We start from the raw sequence: 24412 nt of genomic DNA, 5'->3' as shown, positions 1-24412 counted from the left end.
TGAAATTGCAAACTGATGAAGCTACGTACGATTGCATGCAGTCCGCTAAGTAAGATGAGGCCTACAATGTATGGCGGGTCAAGATTGTCTCCCCCCAAGCACATATTTGTCAGTCGCTCGTTATGGTTATAGGCGAGAATGCGGAGTCCATCGTGTTGGAGATTGAGGGGCTAAAAGAATTCGACAGCGAGGTGATCCACGTCTGCGATTATGAGTTTGGTGAGAATTTTTGTGATTACAAGTTGTCGGTTATGGGAAGAAAGAGGGGATAAGACACACTTAAAGGAAGAAAGAGGGAAGAAGAGAAAAAAGAAAAGTAGGGTCAAACTCACATCCATGTAAGTAAGAGGAAATGAAAGCAAATTTTTAAAAATGCCAACTAACCATCCAAGTAAACAAGACAACCGGAAGAAATGGATATTAATATGCTATAAAGTGAAATTGCATACATTTACAGGCCGTTTGGTTTGCTGAAAAATATTTGAAGGAAACCGAATTTAAATTCCATGGAAAACAAATTATCAAGAAAATAGATTCCATTATTTAGTTGATGGAAAAGAAATTACAGGGAATATAAATTCAATTGGTTGGATTTGGAATTGTAAGGAATAATGAATATAAAGACAATTATACCTCTATATAATAATATCAACAACAATAATAATAGTAATTAAAGAAAGTTAGTGAAGGCATAATTGTCCTACTTATTTTCAATGGAAAACAAAATATCAAGGAGTGCCTCAGGAAAATATTTTCCTTGTTCTTATGGAAAATATTTTCCAACGAAAAATGTTTTCCGTCCAACCAACCAAAAGAAAATTTAATTTTCCTCAAATTCAAGGAAAATATTTTTCTTTGGAAAATATTTTCCATCTAATCAAATACCTCCTTAGAGTGTTGAGGGGAATATTTGCATTTTTGTTTTCATTCAGTGATTTAATTGTACTTCCCTATTTCGTTCAGTGAACAATTTGAACCTTAAAAGACAAATCCAAAACAAATAATGATTACAAATAAAATAAAAATAAACTTAATTGAATATATTACAAATTTAAAATACAGATTATATGACGGTGCCTTAAGTCCATAAAGACCATAACGTGCGAGTGTGGGACACTATTAAAAGCGTCGATTGATTACTTCCTCGTTATTCTCGCAAGCATCCGGTTTTCTTCTCCGGCAAAATATCTCTCGCTATCTCTCCGTCGTCCTCGGCTACCCAATTTCAGATCGAAGATGAGTCACCAAGCCGAGTCATCTGACTCGTGAGTTCTTCGTCTCCCTGAGTTTTCAACCGCCTTCGGTCTCATCGTCACCGATGAATCGGAGACATTGTAACTTCGAAACTATGGTTGTTTTACTTCTGATTTTTGATGCGATTGCCTCTTTTTCGATTCTTCCAGGAAAAGTACTAAGAAGGACTTCTCTACGGCGATTCTGGAGCGGAAGAAGGCGCCGAATCGGCTCGTCGTGGATGAGGCGATCAATGACGATAACTCCGTCGTTGCTCTCCACCCTGCTACCATGGAGAAGCTCCAGCTCTTCCGTGGAGACACGATTCTGATTAAGGTATCATCGATTTTTTTGGCTCAAGTTTCATACGCCGTCTGAATGTCCAAACAGTTTGTGTTAGAATCGTTCCATTCTGTAGCATATCTGTTGAGAAAGAGTTTGATTAAATGTTTTGCCTTTTTTGGTGAATTACTAATCTTATCTTGTATGTTGATTAACAGTTTTTTTTAGTAATCTGAACTTTATGCCCTTTTATTGTTTGAGTTGGAAGGTAATATTGGGTTTCAACATAATGGATGTTGGAGATGTTATTGTATTTCTGTAATTGTTGTTCTACGGGTATACTACTTAGGCATAAGTCAATTCATGCTGCATTATGATCTACTCCTATTTGACAGAACCCTTTAGTACCTAGGGGTGGCCGTATGAGGTTTTGACCAAATATTTCAGTTTTGGTTTGAGTTGGTATTACAAACAAAAATCAAAATAGTCTTCGTATCCAAAGAACCTTTAAATTAACTGATCATGCATGAGAATATTCAAATTAAAATAAAAACTTACAATTATAATGATAAACAAAGAACAAGCTTCCTTTTTACTCAAAACAGTGCTAGAAAGTAAAAATCCACATCTGATTAGGATTTTTAGGCTATATATTTTCATATAAAATGACATATTTTAGAGTTCTGTTTATAGTTTGGTTTATGGTTCAGTTTGGTTTTAGTCGGGATCAAGGGTCGGTCAAACCAGAACAAAATCAAATTTTTTGTTTTGGTGAAAATTCCAAACTCAAACCAAACCTGTATGCTTGGTTTTGGCTTTGATTGGTTCAGTTTGAGTCAGTTTTGATTTTGATTTTGGTTTGTTTGGTTCAGTGTCCACCTCTAGTAATAACTGATGTGTATAATGTGTGAAGAATTTTTTGTTCTCATCTTTAGATTTGGCTAGTTTTCAGTTTGGTCTTCTGTAGATTCTTTGTGGCAATTCTGGTTGATGTAATTAAAAATATGGCTATACTAAATAATTTTCAATGGAACGGTGAGAATATTGAGTTGCACGAAGCTACTGGCATATGCACCTTGGTTAACCATGAATTGATTTATTATTATTATTATTATATTATTATTATTATTATTATTATTTTTCAGATATCCTACTCTATTATATAATTGAGCCATATTTTACATTTTGTTGTTACTTTGAGAATGATTGTTACATTTGGTTGGGTATGGATTGTAGTATCTAACTTTTTTTTTTTTTGAACTAGTTCCTGTCTTTTTCCTTTTAACTAATGCTTTTTGATTAATTTATGTCCTGTTTATACCTGATTTACTAGATTGTATGGGATAAATGCCTTTTCTTCTTTAATTGAGTGAGTAATCCTACCATCATAATGTAACTATTTTTAGGAAATTTGTTTATGTATTTGATGCTATTATGGGAATATTTTTACTTATCGTGTGTAAAACTAGTTGATATGATCTGAAAATTTCTAATTTGACTTTAGTAGCATAAAGCACAAGTGCACAACTACATAAATCAGTTTACTGAAATGAATTTGTTGGTTGGATTTTCTAGATATGATGTTTGCCTCTCATTTCGGGAAACTCATAATTTATTTCTGTCTCATTTATTTTACAGGGGAAAAAAAGGAAAGATACGGTGGTTATTGCTCTTGCTGATGAGACATGTGAAGAGGCAAAGATTAGGATGAATAAAGTTGTCCGGTCAAATTTGAGGGTCCGACTTGCTGATGTTGTATCTGTACATCAATGTCCAGATGTTAAGTATGGGAAACGTGTGCACATACTTCCTATAGATGATACAATTGAAGGGGTCACCGGTGATCTCTTTGAATCATACTTGAAACGTAAGTATGCAACTTGTTTTCACTACTGAGTTGCCATACTCATTGGTTCTTGGTTGATAGTTTGATACAAGGAGTCTAGTAGTAGTGTAGCTGCTGCATGTTTCCCAGAGTAAATGTTATACTTTAATAGTTTAATATAAGGAAAATTAGTAATCTATTTTAACTCTGGTTTTTATGACAGTTCCCATGCATTATACGCTTTCATGTTTACTGTGGAAAGAGGAAAAAGTTTTGGTTTTATTATAATTAGTAGCTAAATATCCTGATATCCTAATTTTTTTTTTCCTTCTTACAGTAGGCTTAATTTGTTTGTCAAAGGTATATATCCAAGTAATCACCATAATCTATGTAATTATGTAATAAAGTACCTACAAAAAAAAAAGAAACGATTGATGAAGTATTTTTTTTTTTTTTTATCCCTAATAAGCATTTTCTCCTCTTTTGATGAACAATTATTGTTTGAAATTATGCTTGTCTGTCTCTCTTCTGAAATTGTGTAGATAATCTGACAGGATTGGATTTTTTTAATTACCTGTTCATTTAATAATTGAACATTTTGCTTGTAGCTTACTTTTTGGAGGCATATCGTCCTTTGAGGAAAGGAGACCACTTCCTTGTTCGAGGGGGTATGAGAAGTGTGGAATTCAAGATCATTGAGACTGATCCAGGGGAATATTGTGTTGTTGCTCCAGACACTGAAATCTTCTGTGAGGGGGAGCCAGTGAGGAGGGAGGATGAGGATAGACTTGATGAAGTTGGGTATGATGATGTTGGCGGTGTGAGGAAACAAATGGCTCAGATTCGTGAATTAGTAGAGCTGCCATTGAGGCACCCTCAACTTTTCAAATCCATTGGAGTGAAACCGCCAAAGGGTATTTTGCTTTATGGCCCTCCTGGTTCTGGGAAGACACTGATAGCAAGAGCTGTTGCCAATGAAACTGGTGCATTTTTCTTTTGTATCAATGGGCCAGAAATTATGTCCAAGTTAGCTGGAGAGAGTGAAAGCAACCTTAGGAAGGCATTTGAAGAGGCTGAAAAGAATGCTCCATCTATTATATTTATTGATGAAATTGATTCAATTGCTCCCAAGAGGGAGAAGACACATGGTGAAGTTGAAAGAAGAATTGTTTCACAACTCCTAACTTTGATGGATGGATTGAAGTCCCGTGCTCATGTTATAGTTATTGGAGCTACAAATCGTCCCAACAGCATTGATCCTGCTCTCAGGAGGTTTGGTAGGTTTGACAGGGAAATCGACATTGGTGTTCCAGATGAAGTTGGGCGCCTTGAAGTTCTTCGCATTCACACTAAGAATATGAAACTTGCTGAGGATGTAAGATCTCCTTTATTGCTTGATAGTTTGTTTTCTTGCAGTAAATTTTGAGTGTGCTTGTTAATGGTTACTCTATTTTGCAGGTTGACCTGGAGAGAATTGCTAAAGACACGCATGGTTATGTTGGTGCTGACCTTGCTGCTCTCTGCACTGAAGCTGCACTTCAATGTATCAGAGAAAAAATGGATGTCATAGATCTGGAGGATGAGACAATTGATGCTGAAGTTTTGAATTCTATGGCTGTTTCAAATGAGCACTTCCAAACTGCTCTGGGAACAAGCAATCCTTCTGCATTGCGTGAGACTGTAAGTTTACAATTACAAATGTCTATTTAGTGGCATGGTATCTTTCTAAGTGTGGTTTGGATGACTTTGGAAGAGCAAAACTTTCATTGCATTTATTGTTTTGAATTTACCTGCAGGTTGTTGAAGTGCCAAATGTCAGCTGGGAAGATATTGGAGGACTTGAAAATGTTAAACGTGAGCTTCAAGAGGTAATTGCGAATGGTCAATTTACAGTATTCATGTTTTTCCTCATCCATTTTTCAGATCATGCTAATTAATCTAATTTCTAATTATCTTGTAGACTGTGCAATATCCTGTCGAACACCCAGAGAAGTTTGAAAAATTTGGTATGTCACCCTCAAAAGGTGTTCTTTTCTATGGCCCCCCTGGGTGTGGTAAAACTTTACTGGCCAAGGCAATTGCAAATGAGTGTCAAGCCAACTTCATTAGTGTTAAAGGGCCTGAATTGCTCACCATGTGGTTTGGAGAAAGTGAGGCCAATGTACGTGAAATTTTTGACAAGGCTAGAGGATCAGCACCGTGTGTTCTCTTCTTTGATGAGCTTGACTCTATTGCAACTCAGGTAGTATTTTCCTCCCATTGATTTAAGAAGTTTTCAATAAGAACAAGTTCAAGAGAGTTTTGATAGGTTGAAAGAGGTTAGTTCAATTGAGGTGTTGTTAATAATATAAAATATAAGATGACAAGAAGTTGATGAACCGTTTGTGAGTTATATTATGGAGCATTATATTTGTATTAACTAGTGTTTCTTGTTGATATTGTTGCAGAGGGGTAGTAGTGTTGGAGATGCTGGTGGTGCCGCTGATCGGGTTCTTAACCAACTTCTCACTGAAATGGATGGCATGACGGCAAAGAAGACTGTTTTCATTATTGGAGCTACGAACAGACCAGATATTATTGACCCTGCACTCCTTCGTCCCGGTCGTCTTGACCAATTAATATACATCCCTCTTCCAGATGAAGATTCTCGGCATCAGATCTTCAAAGCTTGTCTGAGAAAATCTCCAGTTTCCAAAGATGTCGATTTAAGAGCTCTTGCGAAATACACTCATGGATTTAGTGGAGCCGATATCACAGAGATCTGCCAGAGGGCATGCAAATATGCCATACGGGAGAACATAGAGAAAGTATGCCACCTCACATCTCTATTATCTCATTCAATTTTTATATTTGTTCTGTGTTTACACCATTGAATCCTGTTTCAGGATATCGAAAGGGAGAAGCAGAGGAGGGAGAATCCCGACTCCATGGAAGAGGATGCTGAGGACGAATTTGCAGAGATAAAACCTGCACATTTTGAGGAATCCATGAAATATGCTCGTCGGAGTGTGAGTGATGCTGATATACGCAAATACCAAGCATTTGCTCAAACACTGCAACAATCTCGCGGTTTTGGAACTGAATTCCGCTTTGCTGAGTCGGGAAGTGGCGGGGCCTCTGGAGCCGACCCATTTGCAACCTCTACTGCAGCAGCTGATGAAGACGACTTGTATAGCTAAGTTTTAGATATGCAGCCCTTAGTATTAGTATTTTTTATTTTTTTTTGTTACTACTGTATTGGTCATCGACTATCCTCTTCCGTTCAGATATTTTTACTCTTGCACTGCAATTCCCTTTTCTTGATATATGGATTAAATATTTATATACGGTAAACGTCAGATAATCTCATATCTTACGCACTCTATACTAATCTCTTTCTTTAAATTTATATTATTATATCTATATTTTTTCAATATCAAATCACGTCTAGCGGTATGCATCGGTCGGGTGGGGTCGGTTCGGATGTCGGGAAGGCTAATCCGTGTGGGTTTCGAATATTAATTTCCAAATTCAATTTCGTTTTATATTTATAAAAATTACTCAGGTTTATCGATTGGATATCTGAATTCAATTCGGATAAGTCAAACTTACAAAAATAAATAAATATTTGAATTTGAATTAATCACTTAAAAATTATAAATGTTTGGAAAAAATAACAAGCTGCAATGTTACACAGTAATTGAAGAAGTTACATCATACATAAACAATTAAACATAATACTATTGACAGCATTACAATTTACAAAAACAACTTAAACAAGGCAACAACTTTTTCAAAAAATACAACTTAGACACAGACCTTTTTCAAAAAATACAACTTAGACACAGACACACAGTTGCAAAAATTGATAAGTTGACAAAACTAATGTGTGCATGCAAATTATTAACTTACTGAAAGGTCTAACTGTCTAAGTACATCCAGTTAAGTACTTTACAACTTTACAAAAATAAATACACTTTGCAGTTTTGCATTTTTGCAGTACTTCCTACTTCCCCTAGTTGAATAGTACTTCTTCTTCTTCCTGTCAACTCAAACTTAAGGAATATTAGCAAATAACAAACACATTTTATGCAATATAAAATAATTAAACATTAGACAATTATAAAGTTGGCTCAGTAAGCTTTTTGTCCATATCAAAGTTAGGATTAAGGGCAAATTGCTACAACATCCCCATGAGGATTGAGCAACATACCAGCTTAATCCCCTATATTTCAGATCATTGGTGGGAACTTTCATCATTGCCATAAATACATAACTATAATGTCATTGAATAATCAATTATAGAATCATTACTAGGAACTTACTAGTTACCAACTGTCCAACTTACCAACAAAGACAGCAACTAGACAGTTACCAAGCCTCAATAGGACAACTAGGGGCAGCAACTAATTAAAACAGTTACCAAACCCCAATGCCTCACTGCCTCATCGGTCAACACTCAATAATAGGGGCAACAACAGTCATGAATAATAGTATATACAATACATTAATAAAAGAGTATAAAGTATAAAATATAAAGCATATCATTACAGGAATAGTAGCAAGTGTAGAACCACTAATCCTCCCAGTTGCATTGCCACCATCAGCACCAAATTCTGCAAAATTAAAAACAGTAGAATGTTAAAACTAAATTAAAATTGCATGAATGTTATGAACTAAGAAGTGTTAGTGACTTAGTGTGTAACCTTGTTCAAATCTCTCTAATTTCTCAAGATTTTCCTCAATTGACAAGGGGTGTTTGGCAGTCTAAGCTAATCCAGAGTACAAACCAAAGTTTCCACAATTTTAGGAGTTAATGAACTCCTAAAAGGGTCTAAAACCCTACCAGATGTACTGAAAGTAGATTTTGAGGCAACAGTGGATATTGGTATAGCTAAGACATCCCCAACTATCTTAAAAAGGATAGGAAATCTTGCAGCATTCAGCTTCCACCACCTAAGAATATCAAAAGAAGTTTCTTCTTCAACAATTGCCTCAGCCAAGTAAATTTCCAATTCAATTTTTTTCTTTCCCCCACTTTCCATCCTTTGTTTCTTAATCTGGGACTTTAACAAATGTTGTGGCCTCCCAACTGTAGATTGTGAAGATTCAGAAGGACTGACAGGAGTAGCAGGGACATCAGTAAGAGTACTAGAGGGCGTAGAGACAGCATAATCATCAAACAACTCTGTCAAACCCTACCAGATGTACTGAAAGTAGATTTTGAGGCAACAGTGGATATTGGTATAGCTAAGACATCCCCAACTATCTTAAAAAGGATGTGAAATCTTGCAGCATTCAGCTTCCACCACCTAAGAATATCAAAAGAAGTTTCTTCTTCAACAATTGCCTCAGCCAAGTAAATTTCCAATTCAGTTTTTTTCTTTCCCCCACTTTCCATCCTTTGTTTCTTAATCTTTTTTTTCTTTCCCCCACTTTCCATCCTTTGTTTCTTAATCTGGGACTTTAACAAATGTTGTGGCCTCCCTTGTTTCTTAATCTGGGACTTTAACAAATGTTGTGGCCTCCCAACTGTAGATTGTGAAGATTCAGAAGGACTGACAGGAGTAGCAGGGACATCAGTAGGAGTACTAGAGGGCGTAGAGACAACATAATCATCAAACAACTCTGTCAAACCAGAAAACACTTTCTCATAGTAGGTTTTGCCCTTTTCCTCACCATACATGTGAATGATTTGAGTTGGCATGTACTCTAATTTGTCCATGGGGTCTAGAATGTTTGCAAAGAATATCATAAAATTCATCTTATCTATTTCACCCCAATATTTTTCAAATTTGACCTTCATATTAAGCCCCATAAGTTTCACAGGCCCACCAACTTCCACCAAGCCATTCAAGAGGCAATATAAATCAGAAATTTCAAAAAAAAAAGTGTTAGATGTGACATATAAAGAACCTGAAATTCTGATTGTCATATCAGAAAAACATTTCAAGACTTCCACCAAACTCTTAACAGATTCCCAATCAAGAAAATCAGGAACAGACTCTCCCAAATCTGATTTGAAGGAATTATCACTCTCTTCAAATGCTTCAAACACTTTCTGGTAAGAGATTGCAAATTGTAACATAAGATATGTAGAATTCCACCTTGTTTGAACATCTAGACATAAGGAAGATTTTAGTTCAATTCCAATCCCGGAAGACATGTCCTTAAATTTCTTAAGCCTAGCAGGTGAATTTCTCACATATCTCACAGCTTCCCTAACATTTTTCACAAAAACATCACAATATTTCAGCCCATCTTGCACAACTAAGTTTAGAATATGGGCAATGTATCTCATGTGAATATATTTGGCTTTCACAGTAGATGTTCCCCAAGACAACAATTTCTTTTTTAGAAAACCTAAGGTAGTGTCATTAGATGATGCATTATCTATTGTAATAGTATATACATTCCTAATCCCCCATTCAAGCAAACAAGTTTCCAGGGCTTTTGCAATATACTCACCCTTGTGTGATGTAACAGGGACAAATGAGAGAATCTTCTTATTCAACTTCCACTCTTCATCTATAAAGTGAGTAGTCACTACCATGTAGTTAATTCTCTGAATAGAAGTCCAAGAGTTAGTTGTGATACTGACTCTTTGAGTGTTTCCCCTAAAAAAACATTTTACCTTCAGCATTTCCTCTTCATAAATCAGACTGATGTCCCTACTTATTGTCCATCTAGATGGAACCTTAAACATAGGACAAGCCACCAGAATGAACTTCCTAAACCATGGACCCTCCACAAATCTAAAAGGTATTTCATTTATTATGGTCATTTCAACCAAGGCCCTCCTAACAGCTTCCTGATTAAAAACCCAGGTTCCTAACTCACCTAAACTAGGCTGAGATGCATCAGAATTTGTACAGCTTGAAAGGTCAGAAGTGATTGTCTAGTGTCTTTAGAGTGAGAGTTTTTCAGACAACTAAGCATGTGGCTTCTCAAAGATAAAGTACCATGTTTTTTTGTATTCACATTGATATACTTTGGCACAATATATACACTTTGCCTTTATAGTAACATCACTAGCATCAGTATTTCTTTCAAAATGATCCCAAACTCTTGATCTGGAATCAACTTGCTTCCTTTTCTTTGCAAGAACTTCAGCAGTAGGTTGCACATTCTGTTGACTATTTGTGTCAACAGTTTAGGCTTCCACCACTGTAGGCCCATCATTTGAAGAGTTGGAAGGTTGACTACCAGACTCTCTGATATTTTCCATCTAAAGAAATGGAATACTATCAGTAAAGTGGGAAACATATTGTAGAATTTCAGATACTATACACAGAACACATAACTACAGAAATCTAGAATCAAAAACTTAGAAAGACAGGCATTTCAAAGTTCATCATTTTTCTAAATTTCATAATTGAGGCTTAAACTTGTAATTTAAGGGTCTTACATCCATAAACTTGTAATTTGTAAACAATTTAACATAAAAGTGATACAATCGCAGTATCACACAAAGAAATCTAGAATTAGGAACCTGTCATCTTGTACAGTTCATCATTTTATGTATTTCACCCTTTGGACTTACACTGATACATATTTCAATATTTTCCCGTGCTTCCACCTTATTCAAATGTTCACCAATAATGGTCAATGAATACAAATTTGCAGTAAATACTAAATAGTCAGTGTTTCCACCAGATTATCATACAATGACAGAACATATCACAACTTAGCATAATAAGCATACAAATTGAACTAGGGTTTGCAATCAAAAGTCTGTGCTTCCACCATAAATCTAGAATATCATACTATGACATAACATATCACAAATTCGCATAATAAGCATACAAATTGAACTAGGGTTTGCAATCAAAAGTCAATGCTTCCACCAGAATATGCATATAAATTTAATAAATCAAATTTAAAGAACTAAGGTTCGACGATTTACTTCGTTTCTCACAATACCCCGGAGAACAAGGGCTTCTTTGTACAAATATCACCAGTCGAAGTCGACAGTCGACTACACCACCAGTCCACCACAAGCCACAGTCCACAGCACCACTTCACCAGCCACCAACACGGCTTCCACCAGACTACCACTGGAGAACGAACGAAAAGTTGAGAACAGACTAGACTCTAGACTCTAGACTCTAGAATAGAGAGAACTCAGAGTCCAGAGTCTTAGACAAATGAACAAATCAGTGAATCACAATCGCGATTCGCGAAGGGAGAAGGGAGAGACCACTAGACCAGAGTCTAGAGATCAAAGAAGAGAGAAATCAGAATCGCGAAAGAGAAGGGAGAAGAAGTGAGAAACCCTAGTTTCAGAATCGCGACTGCGCAAATGACTGAATGCCTTTCAACCTTATCAACATATATATATATATATATATATATGTGTGTGTGTGTGTGTGTGTGTGTGTGTGTGTGTGTGTGTGTGTGTGTGTGTGTGTGTGTGTGTATATATATATATATATATATATATATATATATATATATATATATGTATGTATATATACATACTATGACCAAACGACGTCGCACCCTTACACACATACGCAACCTTAAACTTTAGTCGGACCCCACCCGAACCCCTATTAACCAACGCTGTTTGGTCGCCGGTTCGGTCCACAGCATCTCAGATTCGGTCGGCTTCGGTTGGGCAAACTCACTGTTGTATTTCAAGAAAAAAACCCAAGTGTAATGGGAAAAATCGTCAATAAGAACCATTACATAATGAAACCCAGAATAACCGGGCGTTCTTGTTGGCCCCAACAAATCTGAATGCACTAGTTGTAGCACAGTAGTGGCTTTGTTCTTTGAGGTTAGAAAAGGAAGATGATGTGATTTTCCAAACGGAAAACCAGGACAAACCACATCTTGATGAATTCCCTTTAAGAGAGGAATTCCATCAAGAAGTTTGTTTGTTGAAATTTTATGCAGCAACTGATAACCGACATGGCCTAGTCGAGCATGCCACAACGCAGCACTCGAGTTTTCTCCAGCCTTTTCAACATATGCACTACTGGTAGATAAGACATACAACGAATCTTTTCTATTTCCAGTAAATAAAATGTTAGCATCAAAGTTTTTCATATTGGAAATAATTTTCACATCATTTGGACCAAAAAGAACATACCTTCCAGAATCAACAATCTGTGACACCGAAACAAGATTCTTCTTCAAACCAGGAACATGATAGACATCCTCCAGAGAAATATCAGAAGCATCTTTCCTCACACTAAGATGCCCTTCTTCTATTACATGATGTAATGGATTATCAGCAGTGACGACTACTCTATTTCCATTATGCGGACGAACATGAGGAACATGGTGAGAGCAACCAGAATCAATAATCCAGTCTGTTCTATAATTTATAGAAGCAGTATTACCTCATTGCTCAACCGAGCTTAGAATAACAGGTTGATCAACAACTTCAATAGACAAACAATGCTCCACTCGTGTTGCTTAAGCTCAGCAGGTTCGTGAGCCACATTCTCTCCATCGAGGTTTACACGACAATTTTGTTAAATATGACCAGATTTCCCACACTGATTGCACACCACTCTCACGCGACAATTACGCTTTAGGTGTCCCTGTTTTCCACACCTATAGCAACTCTTGTTAGTGCCTTTGGATTGCCTTTCTGTTTTAGCCGGGAAGGTTGTTTTAAGGAAGAATTTTCCTTCGCTTTGCCTTTTGTATAAAGAACATTCTCCACTTGAGGGAATGACTATTTGTTATCACCAATCATCTGAGCTACCAAAGCTTCCTGGTTTGCAAGGAGGTTCTCAAGCTCAACGATAAAAGATTGAGTCGCCCAACCTTGTATCGAAGAGATAAACGGCATGAACTCCTTACACAGTCTACGAATAAGACAACGACACAAACGAGCGTCACTAATTGGCTCATCTTCATCCAATTTTGAAATTTCAGAACACAAAGATTTGACTTTCACAAAATAATCTGGAATCGAAAGATTAACTTTGACCATCTCAGCAAGTTCGGTATCTAAATATTGGAGTCTCATCGTGTTCTTACAGACGAACAACTTCTCAAATGTCTCCACACTTCTTTAGGAGACCCTGTACCACGTACATGCTCGAAGTAATCCTTACTGACCGATGTTCGCAAAGCAAACAAAGCTTTGCCACACTTAATCATCCACTTTCGTCGTAACTCGGCATTTTGTGGAGTATCTGCTGGTATTACCTCCTCACAGAGACAAGCTCCCACAAATCCTGCCCTTGTAGATAAGCTTCCACGCATTGCCGTCCACGTGTCAAGATCAACAAATCAGATGTAATTTAAAAAAAAATGATACGGTGGCATTTTCGTAAATAACTCGAACTTTGGTGCAAGTAATTGTGATATAAGTGCACCTAGTTTCACTTACAAGTGCACCTATTTTCGCACCTATTTTCACTTACAAGTGCAAGTAATTTACCTTGTCAATATTCATGCACCTGGTGCACCTAATTATAACATTAGGTGCACCTAGTTATAACATTAGGTGCATTTAGTATTGATGCTCAATGTACAATTCACTTGCATCTGCAATACATTTCACTTGCATCTGCGATACATTTTACTTACACTTGTGCACATATTTTCACTTACAAGTGCAAGTAATTTACCTTGTTAACATTCATGCACATGGGTGCAATCTAGGTGTACCTAGTTATAACATTAGGTGCACTTAGTATTGATGCTCAGTGTACAATTTAGTTGTACCTGTAATACATTTTACTTGCACTTGTGCACCTATTTTCACTTATAAGTGCAAGTAATTTACCTTGTTAACATTCATGCACCTAGGTGCACCTAGTTATAACGTTAGGTGCAACTACATCTGGGCACGTGGCGCGCTGAGAAGCGTTCTCAGTTCTCTCCTGGGCGGCCCATACGCACCTAAACGCGATCATATATACATATATATATATATATATATATATATATATATATATATATATATAATGTGAACAAAACCATAAGTAAAGAAGGTATAGATGGTGTTTATTTCACTGTAATGACAGCATCCAAAAGCATTCACTTAAATATATAAAAGAAAAACACCTCATCAAAAACCTCAACTGAACTTGAAAAAGTCATAATAAATTATTTATCCTAAATAATAGCTATAACTCTAAATACAAGGAGGACCATAACAGATTAAAATCAGACTAAATAAAAATAACTGAGACAAGAATAACAAAGTTAATATGTAGTATGTTGCACTAAATTTCAACATATCAAACCAGTCCATACTCGTATCAAGCCATCAATTCCATGCTTGTAATATAATTTTCAAGCATTCTAATCTATGTCAAAAGTTACTTTATTTCTTTATAAGTCAGCATTACATTTTAATGGTAAAATACTAAGTTTGGTGCTCTGAGCCTTTGCCTAATAGAAACGAATCCCTTAGCCAGCTATTACTACTACATTATTTAAATCTCTTTTATTCGATCACTTAGCCTAACCATTACTATTTCTAACACTCTTGACCTAGAAACTCAACACTTTATTATTATTGTTTTTTATTGTTGTTATCAAACTTCAATTCTTGATATTAAGATAAAACATTCAATTAATTAAACTTAGAGTTAATATCAACCTGGGTCTCTCGAGTATAGTGATATTGTCACGTTTAGTCCTAAACTTTCAATTTAACCATCTGTGATCTTTCTACTTTTAAATTTAACCACCCGTGGTCTTTTCATTAGTTTAAGTAAGGACAAAGTTAGGATTAAGGATGGTTAAAATTTTGAAAGTTCAAGGACCATGGGTGGTTAATTAACTTGAAAGTTGAATGACCATGGGTGGTCAAATTTGAAAGTTGAAGGACCATTGATGGTTAAGTTGAAAGTTTAGGACTAAACATGGTTAAATTGAAAGTTTAGGAGGACCATATGTGACTATTGGCCAAGTAAGGCACGATGTCACTATACTCGAAGGACCCAATTGGTAATATTAACTCATTAAACTTAATTGTATGTGACTATTAAAAGTATATTATTTGTATATTGAATGTACATTATTTGATACTACGTAATATATAAAATAATGTACTTTTAAATAATATACTTTACGTATACAAATAATATACTTTTACTATATTATTAAAAATATATTTTATATTTATGATCCATGAAGTAATAATGATTGCAAATACGCAAACCAATTCATAGCTGACGAGGTCAAGCAAATATTTTTTTTATTTTTTTTGAAAGTAAACTTCAATGCATTAATTAACTTGCCTCAGCCAAAATAACATTAGAAACAAAAGAAGGGGGGAGGACAACCACGGCCTACAACGAGCATTGATCACGGCATTTTTGACCAACAAGTGAGCTACCGTGTTCGCGGATAGTTTAACAAACATAAAACCAATATTTGGGAAAACACTAGCTAGGACACAAATATCACTAAGGACAAGGTCAATGTAAGAATTGCAACGAAGACTACCTAGCCCTTGAATATCTAACTGGAATCAGACTAAACACAAATTGATGTAATGCCCATCTAAATCAACCAGCTTAGTGCTTCTCTAATCGCAATAGCTTCCGCCATGGTTGGCTCTAGAATACCATCCCTCTCTAATCACAATAGCTTATTCCGCCATGGTTGGCTCTAGAATACCATCCCAGATGGAGCTTTTTGCCTAAGTTGGCTCTAGAATACCATCCCAGATGGAGCTTTTTGCCTAACCAGCTTAGCGCTTCTCTAATCGCATGGAGCTTTTTGCCTAACCAGCTTAGCGCTTCTCTAATCGCAATAGCTTCCGCCATAGTTGGCTCTAGAATACCATCCCAGATGGAGCTTTTTGCCTAAGTTGGCTCTAGAATACCATCCCAGATGGAGCTTTTTGCCTAACCAGCTTAGCGCTTCTCTAATCGCATGGAGCTTTTTGCCTAACCAGCTTAGCGCTTCTCTAATCGCAATAGCTTCCGCCATAGTTGGCTCTAGAATACCATCCCAGATGGAGCTTTTTGCCGTAACAAAAGCACCAGTGTGATCCCTGAGAATGAAGCCGAATCCAGAAATTTTTGAGCTCACATCAATTGCTGCCATCCGTGTTTAGTTTGAGCGAACCAATAGAAACCATTTCTGGGCAATCTGCACACGAGCAATATTGGGGTGGGGCTCATGGATTTTCTGCCCAGCATGCAAATACGCAGTAGCTCAAGCAAAGAATTTTAGTACTCTTAGAGTTGCGCATTTAGGATGCAATTTAGTTGTATATAACTTCAATTCAAGACCATAATCTGATTATTTAGGATGTAATCTTTTAATTGTAAAGTTTAGGATGCAAAACTGTAAATTTCATCATCAAGACCATAATCTGATTATTTAGTATGCAAATAAGTTGTATATAACTTCAATTCAAATCCCACCATCTGTCTTAACATGCAATAAGTTTACATTCAAACACCACAATCTTCATCCTCCGACAAGAGCTGTTTGTACAAGTCAACTACAAGGGCACAATATCACCAAGAGGCCAACTTAAATGACAGTCATCGCAACTAGAGAAACATGTTAAGCAAATATAGAATCTGATTTAATACTAAAGGGATAGGCTGAAATATAAAACAGTACTCTACCTTATGTCCCACAAAAAGAAATGCAGAAACACAAATTTGTCAAATGCAAAAACAGCTCACATTGATAAGACTATAAGTGTCGCTAAAAGCAAGTTGGTGAAACAAAAACTTGTTCAAGTGACAAAATACTTCAAATTGGATATAAGGCTACAAAGTAATGCTGACAGTTGTATTAAGCAGTGGTTGCAGACTGAGCAGCAAGCCTCTTCTTGGCTTCTTCAATGATGGTCAACTTGATACCTTTCCCCTTGGGTAGAGATACCCAGGGCTTGGTACCTTTGCCAATGGTGAACACATTCCCTAAGCGGGTAGCAAACTCGTGTCCAAGGGCATCCTGAATGTGGACAGTCTCAAAGCTACCCTTATGTTTCTCCCTGTTCTTAATCACTCCAACACGTCCCCTGTTTCTTCCACCAGTCACCATAACAACATTTCCAACACCCCTGTTTCTTCCACCAGTCACCATAACAACATTTCCAACATCAAACTTGATGAATTCAGTCACCATAACAACATTTCCAACATCAAACTTGATGAATTCAACAATCTTGTTGCTCTCCAAGTCCAACTTGACAGTGTCGTTGGCCTTGATGAGGGGATCAGGATAACGGATTGTCCTGCCATCATAGGTATTAATGTATGGAATTCCCTTTTTTCCAAATTGCACAGAGCGGACCTTGCAAAGCTTAAACTGCAAAATAGGAATGCAGCAGGAAGTTAATATTCCTATCAGTGAAAATAGAGCTATTCCACATCCTACACTCTGAAAAGAGATGTATACCAACCTTTGCCTCTTCATCTCTAATGGAGTGAAGGCGGAACCGTCCTTTGGTATCATAAAGTAGACGGAAGTTCTCATTTGTCTTAGGAATTGAAACAACATCTGAAAAGTCAAATGTTTGATGAATTTCTCCACTGTCAAGTTACTTTAAAAAGAAAATAAATTACAAAAAAGTAAAACATGCATACACTGAAGTAATTCTCTATCAACACTTGCTCATCAAAATCAGGACCTTGGTGTATTTCAATAAATTAACAGAAACAACCTAAAAACAGAGGAAATGTACTCACCCATGAAACCAGCAGGGTATGTCTTGTCTGTCCTAACCTTGCCATCAACCAGAACATGGCGTTGCATCAAAATTGAAATGACCTCACGATAAGTAAGGGCATACTTAAGCCTGTTTCGAATGATGAGGATCAATGGCAAGCACTCCCTTGACTTGTGAGGTCCAGAAGAAGGCTTAGGGGCCTGCAAAAGCAATTTAGAAAGACCACAGTTAAGGAAACAGTGGCACTAAGCAACAAAACAATCATTGGATAACAGTTTTTCCACAGCCCTTCACTTACAAAAGCTCCCCCAAGTTTGTCAAGCATCCAATGCTTAGGCGCATTGAGCCTCTTCATGTGCTTCTTCAACCCTCTCGCCTGCAAACAGAGAGCAATTAGAATACATAAACTGAATATGTTAACACAAATCATACCAATGAGAAAAAATAATACATAAATCCAAAACTTCAATGATTTCTGATCAGGAATTCAGGTATGCCATCATTTTTTTTAGCTGCAAAGGATTTTATCATCAATATTAAAGACTGAATGTGTTGCAACATACTAACATGTTATGGATCGGAGCAAAAGGCATTGGCCTGAAGATAAATCCATAACAACTATTACTTAGGGAAGCTTAGCTTGAACTAATCCTCTATATATATATATATATATATATATCCACACATTTACACAGAGGAAAGCACAGACAAAAGGGAGGTCACTTGTTCCAGTAAGCATCGACAAATTTACGAAATTACTCATCAACGACTGAATATTCAACGTGTATACTACAGATCCAAACCGAGGAATCCTCATTTATAACAAAGAAAGAAAAGTGAAACAAAGCAGTGAATAACAATGGCAAACACAACAATATAAACAGTTAATATCAACGATTTAATAAAACGAGAAGAGAGAGTAACCATGTTGGTGGTGGTGAACTGAGAATCGCCGCCGCGCTAAGACTTCAGCCTCCGCCGGCTGTTCTGTAGGGTTCGGCCGCTTGATGCTGAAACTGCAACCTCAAATGCTTAAACCCTATGTTGACGATGAGCGTTTATATTTGGGTTCATATTAGGTTTCACTAGTGAGCCTAATTTATTTGGGCCTTTTGTGAGCCCAAGCCTAATCCAATCAATCTTTATATCATGGATCATGGACCTGTTAATGGCCATGGAGTTGTTAGACCAAAAATCCTAATTCCTAAATGTCTAACGACACCGTTTCACTATTTTTTTAAAAAAAATTACTAAACATATATCCTTGAAATGTGTCAATTTGCAGATTTCAAATTGTGAATATGAAGTATAAAATTTGTGAATGTAGAGTTATGAATGTGTGAATTTATAGTAGAATTAACAGAGTTCTAGCAGTCCTGAAATGTGTGAATGTGGAGGTTTCAAATTGTGAATATGGAGTATAGAATTTGTGAATGTAGAGTTATGAATGTTTAAATATGTAGTAGAGTTAACAGAGTTTTAGCAATTTGTAGCCCTGTAATGTGTGAATGTGGAGTTCCCAAGTTGTAAACATGGAGTATAGGACCTGTGAATATAGAGTTTTGAATGTGTGAATGCATAACAGTGGTAATATAGTTACTAAACATATAGCCCTGTAATGTGTAAATGTGGAGTTTTCAAATTGTGAATATGAAGTATAGGGTCTGTGAATGTAGAGTTTGTGTTTTGTGGCAAATTATAACGTGCACCACGGTGCACATAGCAATGTGCACCACGTACCTAAACGACGTCGTTTTGAGCATTGTAAACTAATCGTCCGTTTTTTTAGAAATCACGTTTCCCGTTTTGGCCGGTCTCTGTATTTATGTTAATATTCTGTGTATTCCAGGCAATCATTCTGTGTATTCTAGGCAACTGTTTTGTGTATTCTAGGCAACCGTTATGTGTATTCATGTTAGTAACACATGTTGTGATGTGCTTGTGCATTCGAATGTTTAGGATGATGAGTTCTGTGTATTTTGTGTCAATATTCTGTATATTCATGTTATTAACACATGTTGTGATGTGTTTGTGCATTCGAATGTTAGGAGGATGAGTTTTGTGTATTGTGTGTCAATATTCTGTGTATTCTGGGCAAACATTCTGTATATTCTAGGCAAACGTTTTGTGTATTCTAGATAATGATTATGTGTATTACAGATAATGAATTCCTTGGAGTCATTCGCGCCCGCGTCCACTAACACCAAAACGACGTCGTTTTACGTACGTGGTGCACATTGCTATGTGCACCGTGGTGCACGGTATAACGATTGGTGTTCTGTTGTGATGAGGAGCCGTTAACACCATTAATTTTTTTTATTTTTTATTTTTAAAAAGAAATTGTGTAACGGCATCGTATTGGGTCCACGGCATAACAACTGCCTGTGGCAAATTATGCTATGGACCCGGGTTCACCTTGTAAGGTGGATCCGAGTTTGTGTTTACAATTTTATAACTCCATGTTCACAATTTCATAGCGCTATATAGCGCTATGTTCACAATTTATACATGTAAGTTTGAACTCCATGTTCACAATTTTATAACTATATGTTCACAATATAGAGTTATGAAATTGTGAACATAGAGTTATGAAATTGTGAACATGGACTACCTCCTCGCCAGTCGATCGCGGCAGCCCGTCGCAATCTCGCAATTTGCAAAGTCGCCACTTGCCTTGGCAAATTATGCTATGGACCCAGGTCCACGTGAACCCGGGTTTATGTTTACAAATTTAGAATTCTATGTTCACAAATTTAGAACTCTATATTCACAAATTTGAAACGCTATATTCACAATTATAGATCTCAATATACAAAATTACATTACTCAATATTCACAATTTTTGAATCTATATTCACAATTTTGTTATATAGATTCAAAAATTGTGATATATTGTTGAACATAAAGTTTTGATAATGTTGAATATAGAGTTATAAAATTGTGAACGTAGAGCTATAAAATTGTGAACATGAAGTTATGAAATTATGAACATGAACCCATGTCTACCCTGCAAGATGGACTCGGGTCCATGGGCATAACAACTGACTGACCTTCAGTTGTTATGCTATGGACCCGGGTCCACCTTGCAATGTGGTATCGGGTCTATGTTCACAGTTTTATAACTCTTTGTTCACAATTTTATAATTCCATATTCACATTTTCATAACTCCATGTTCACAATTTTATAACTCTATGTTCACTATGTTCACAATTTCATAATTTCATATTTAAAATTTTATAACTCCATGACTTCCAAATGTCGTTTTGCTTTCTTCCTATTCACTTTTTACTCCAAATCAACTTATTTTGGCTCCAATATGCTTCTTTTTCCTCTTGATAGTGTAATTGGCTGCAACTATACACAAAACACACTATTTAGCTCAAAATCCTAATTACACACCAAAATATGTACCAAATAGGTTGAAATAGGGGGTAAGATATAAATAAAGTGTCATTAGAAGGGTTTGGCAAATTTGAGATTTCAAAATTAATTAAAACATAATGTAATTATCATGTAATAAATTTCATAAAATCATGATAAAATAGAAAAGAAAAGCTCATTCAATTTGTCTTCATGTTATTATTACTCCTCTCTGTCCCATTTTACCTGTCCTGTTTACTATTCATTGGTCAAACTAACTCTTTTTTCATTGTTTATTTTCTTTAGTAATTTTTAATTATTTTTAAATTTTATTTTTTTGTGTTTAATAGTACTTTTAATGTAGTTTCTAAATATATAAATTTTATATACTAATACTAAACTTAATATTATGAAAAATTGAATTAAAAATAACTTCAGTCAAGCATCGTTAACCGAACCAAACAAACAAAATGGAATGGAGAAAGTATTTTTTTTTTTTTAATTTTAACGTTTTCCACGTGTGTGATATATTAGTTCAAGGTTCTTATTTTCAAGTTTACTTGACATACTAATTTTTTCTTCTTTTCTTTTCTTGTCATAAAATCCAAAACACGTAATTGAGTCTACAATAGAGAGGACAAATTATATGGTAGACTATAATTCATATTGCAAGATGGATCCCTATAAATATTTATTTTTAATATACTGAAAGTTTTGGTAGTATTAGAGGTGTCAAATTGGCTTGGATCGGCCATTGGCCCTAAAAATTTAAAAAATATTAAAAAATTATATATCGACTCATTTAATTTATGTTTTGTTTCTAAATTTGCATATTTATTTTCAACTATTGAACTTAAAAATTATTACAAGAAAATGAAGAAATCAATAATCAATAAAGTAATAACATTAATAAGATCAGATTAAGTTTACATATTGGAACTATTAACTACTATGTAGTAAGAGTAATTTTTTCAATTTAAAAAAATAAAAATTTATAATTTTAAAGTATTTTAAGGTGGGATAATTATTAGTATAGTAGTTAGGTAGTTAGCTAGCTAGCTAAATAGTAAATACATAGCAATTTAATAGGCTTAAAACCCGTTTCACATTTTCTAATGCAATAATCTCATAGGTCAGTACTCCTTTAGAGAGAAAGAGTGTGTGTGAATATATATATATATATATATATATATTATTTTTGTAAAAATGTATGGGTCAACAGGTTAGACCGGATCGACCTAGACCATGGGCCAAAAGCTAAAGTACATACAACTCTGTTCGTAGTATAAAATAGGCTAATCATAGTTCGCCTATTGTAGCAAATGGACTTGGCTGATCCGATCCAAAGGGGTCGGGCTTGAACTAGACTTGGAGTTAGCTTGTCCGTTTGATATTCATAGGCGTAGTATACTAAAAATAAACGTAAAATACATTTAAAATGAAGCTTTATAAAATAAGCATGTAGTATATTAAAAATGAATTTGCATGTCAATAACCTATGTTACAATATGAAATATGATCCACAGTATAATGATTGAATAGAGAGGACATAAGGTTTTTTTGGGCCAAACAAAGCCCATGTAGTTTAAAGCCCAAATGAGACGTTTACGAATTTCCATTGAGGAGCAAAGTGCCAAAGTGAGATTCATTACTAAATAGTTTTTCAACTTCATGAAATCCAAACTTGCATGATCGAGCATTGTGAAAAGATACATATGTCCCTATGTCAAGCCAATCTTCACTATTTTCTATATATGCTTGTACATGTATTTAAGGGTAACAGCCTATTGAAACACAAAAAATTGATATTATCTTTGCTAAGACTCGGATTCACAACTTTTCATATAAGGGTGTAACTTAGTGTTACTGGACCTCAAAGTCCTTGACAGGTAGTACTTATTTACTTTAGAAGACATTGAACAGTAACTGATTCTTTTTTTACAAGGATAAGTGGTTAGTAGTGGGAGTTTTAAGAAGTTCGAGAGTAGATAATTGTGACTTGTTAGAATGTGGGTAGTGATGACGCAATTCTTGCTTGGGTATAGAATCATCTTTAGAAAGAATTAAATCGTATTTCCACTCTTTCATTAATCATAATAAGCTAAGGGCCATTTTTAGAAAGAGTTAAAGATTGAACTCTTCCTAATCAATCGTACTATCCTAAGTGGTTATACTTCCAATCGATCAATTGACTAGACGAATACACCAATGACCTTTTTGGTTCACATTAAAAAAAATTCAAAGAGAATTTTTACCTCAAATTTGAGGGAAAAAAAAAAAGATTTTACTTAGGTTAGTTGGTGGAGAACTTATTCCAATGAAAAATGAATTCATGAAATTTGAGAGAAATGAATTTCTTGCTCTCATTTGGTATTTTATTTTCTACAATTTTTGAAAATAAAGTTATAAACATGAATTCTTATATTATTACTATCACATATCCTTATTATGTAAGGGCATTTGAATTTTATACTAATAACTCACACCAACCAAACAATAGAATCAATGTTCCAAATAACTTCTTTTCTATAAAATTTAAATTTTTTTTTTTTTCACGAATCAAATGGACCGTAATATTCACTTGTTTTGGTTGCTTCAAATTGCAATCTTTATCGATCAAAACACCATAATTATAGATAGTAGCAATATAGGGGGGCATCCACTAACTAAGCTAGTTGAATAATTGATTTGATAAGTATAATGTTTCAAATTCGACTCCCTATGAGCATTGGCGGGATCAGAATTCCAGCCAAAATTGGTTGAATCATGATACCTGAATAACACATAGCTTCCAGAAAATTTCTCTAAATTGAAAAAATGTTATAACTGCACATGTAGCATCAATAATTGGATGAGTAGATCGACCCACCACCATGTGGACAAATATATAATTTTCAAGCGTGGATATATGCAACGTGGTGCCAGCGCAATAGCAATAATAATATAAATGCAAGAATTGACCCCTCCACGCCCTTAGGGCCCCTCTTGGATTTTTCATGATTTTGTGGTCCTTTATTCTTCAAAATTTACAAGATTAAAATCTGCAAAAAAATCAAAATCCAAATAGAAAAACTAAGCTGAAATTTTTAAAAAATTATTATTTTAAATGTAATTC

General features: G+C 35.4%; 2 protein-coding genes across 3 annotated transcripts; one reads left to right on the top strand and one right to left on the bottom strand.

The window, feature by feature from the left end:
- Positions 1 to 1108: 1108 nt before the first annotated feature.
- Positions 1109 to 6702, top strand: LOC116004545 (cell division cycle protein 48 homolog). The gene is made up of 9 exons (XM_031244641.1): positions 1109 to 1265; positions 1404 to 1569; positions 3154 to 3382; positions 3949 to 4715; positions 4799 to 5020; positions 5137 to 5208; positions 5301 to 5582; positions 5788 to 6147; positions 6226 to 6702. The coding sequence occupies exons 1-9, from the start codon at positions 1237 to 1239 to the stop codon at positions 6517 to 6519; spliced, it is 2421 nt and encodes an 806-aa protein (XP_031100501.1). The 5' UTR covers positions 1109 to 1236; the 3' UTR covers positions 6520 to 6702.
- A 10117-nt stretch (positions 6703 to 16819) lies between these two features.
- On the bottom strand, positions 16820 to 19014 carry LOC116005052 (40S ribosomal protein S4). Of its 2 annotated transcripts, none has more exons than XM_031245278.1 (6): positions 18861 to 19014; positions 18235 to 18312; positions 17956 to 18136; positions 17670 to 17767; positions 17390 to 17575; positions 16820 to 17347 (listed from the first exon to the last, which is right to left on the bottom strand). In XM_031245278.1, the coding sequence occupies exons 1-6, from the start codon at positions 18861 to 18863 to the stop codon at positions 17057 to 17059; spliced, it is 837 nt and encodes a 278-aa protein (XP_031101138.1). In that variant the 5' UTR covers positions 18864 to 19014; the 3' UTR covers positions 16820 to 17056. The 2 variants fall into 2 exon arrangements, with proteins under 2 accessions (XP_031101138.1, XP_031101140.1); XM_031245280.1 differs by having other exon boundaries at positions 16820 to 17305; positions 18861 to 19013.
- Positions 19015 to 24412: the final 5398 nt, after the last annotated feature.

Source organism: Ipomoea triloba, chromosome 14 (assembly GCF_003576645.1).
Source record: "Ipomoea triloba cultivar NCNSP0323 chromosome 14, ASM357664v1".
Taxonomy (NCBI): domain Eukaryota; kingdom Viridiplantae; phylum Streptophyta; class Magnoliopsida; order Solanales; family Convolvulaceae; genus Ipomoea; species Ipomoea triloba.
This window is presented reverse-complemented; position numbering and strand designations above follow the sequence as displayed.

What these genes read in the sequence shown, in the direction of transcription:
- LOC116005052 (XM_031245278.1), bottom strand. An exon ending in TTAGAGATGAAGAGGCAAAG is followed by an intron (nt 17,576 to 17,669) that starts GTTGGTATACAT and finishes CCTATTTTGCAG; the next exon opens with TTTAAGCTTTGCAAGGTCCG. An exon ending in ATGTTGGAAATGTTGTTATG is followed by an intron (nt 17,348 to 17,389) that starts GTGACTGAATTC and finishes AATGTTGTTATG; the next exon opens with GTGACTGGTGGAAGAAACAG.
- LOC116004545 (XM_031244641.1), top strand. Translation starts at nt 1,237, where the DNA reads ATGAGTCACCAAGCCGAGTCATCTGACTC. An exon ending in CTTTGAATCATACTTGAAAC is followed by an intron (nt 3,383 to 3,948) that starts GTAAGTATGCAA and finishes TTTTGCTTGTAG; the next exon opens with CTTACTTTTTGGAGGCATAT. An exon ending in ATATGAAACTTGCTGAGGAT is followed by an intron (nt 4,716 to 4,798) that starts GTAAGATCTCCT and finishes TCTATTTTGCAG; the next exon opens with GTTGACCTGGAGAGAATTGC.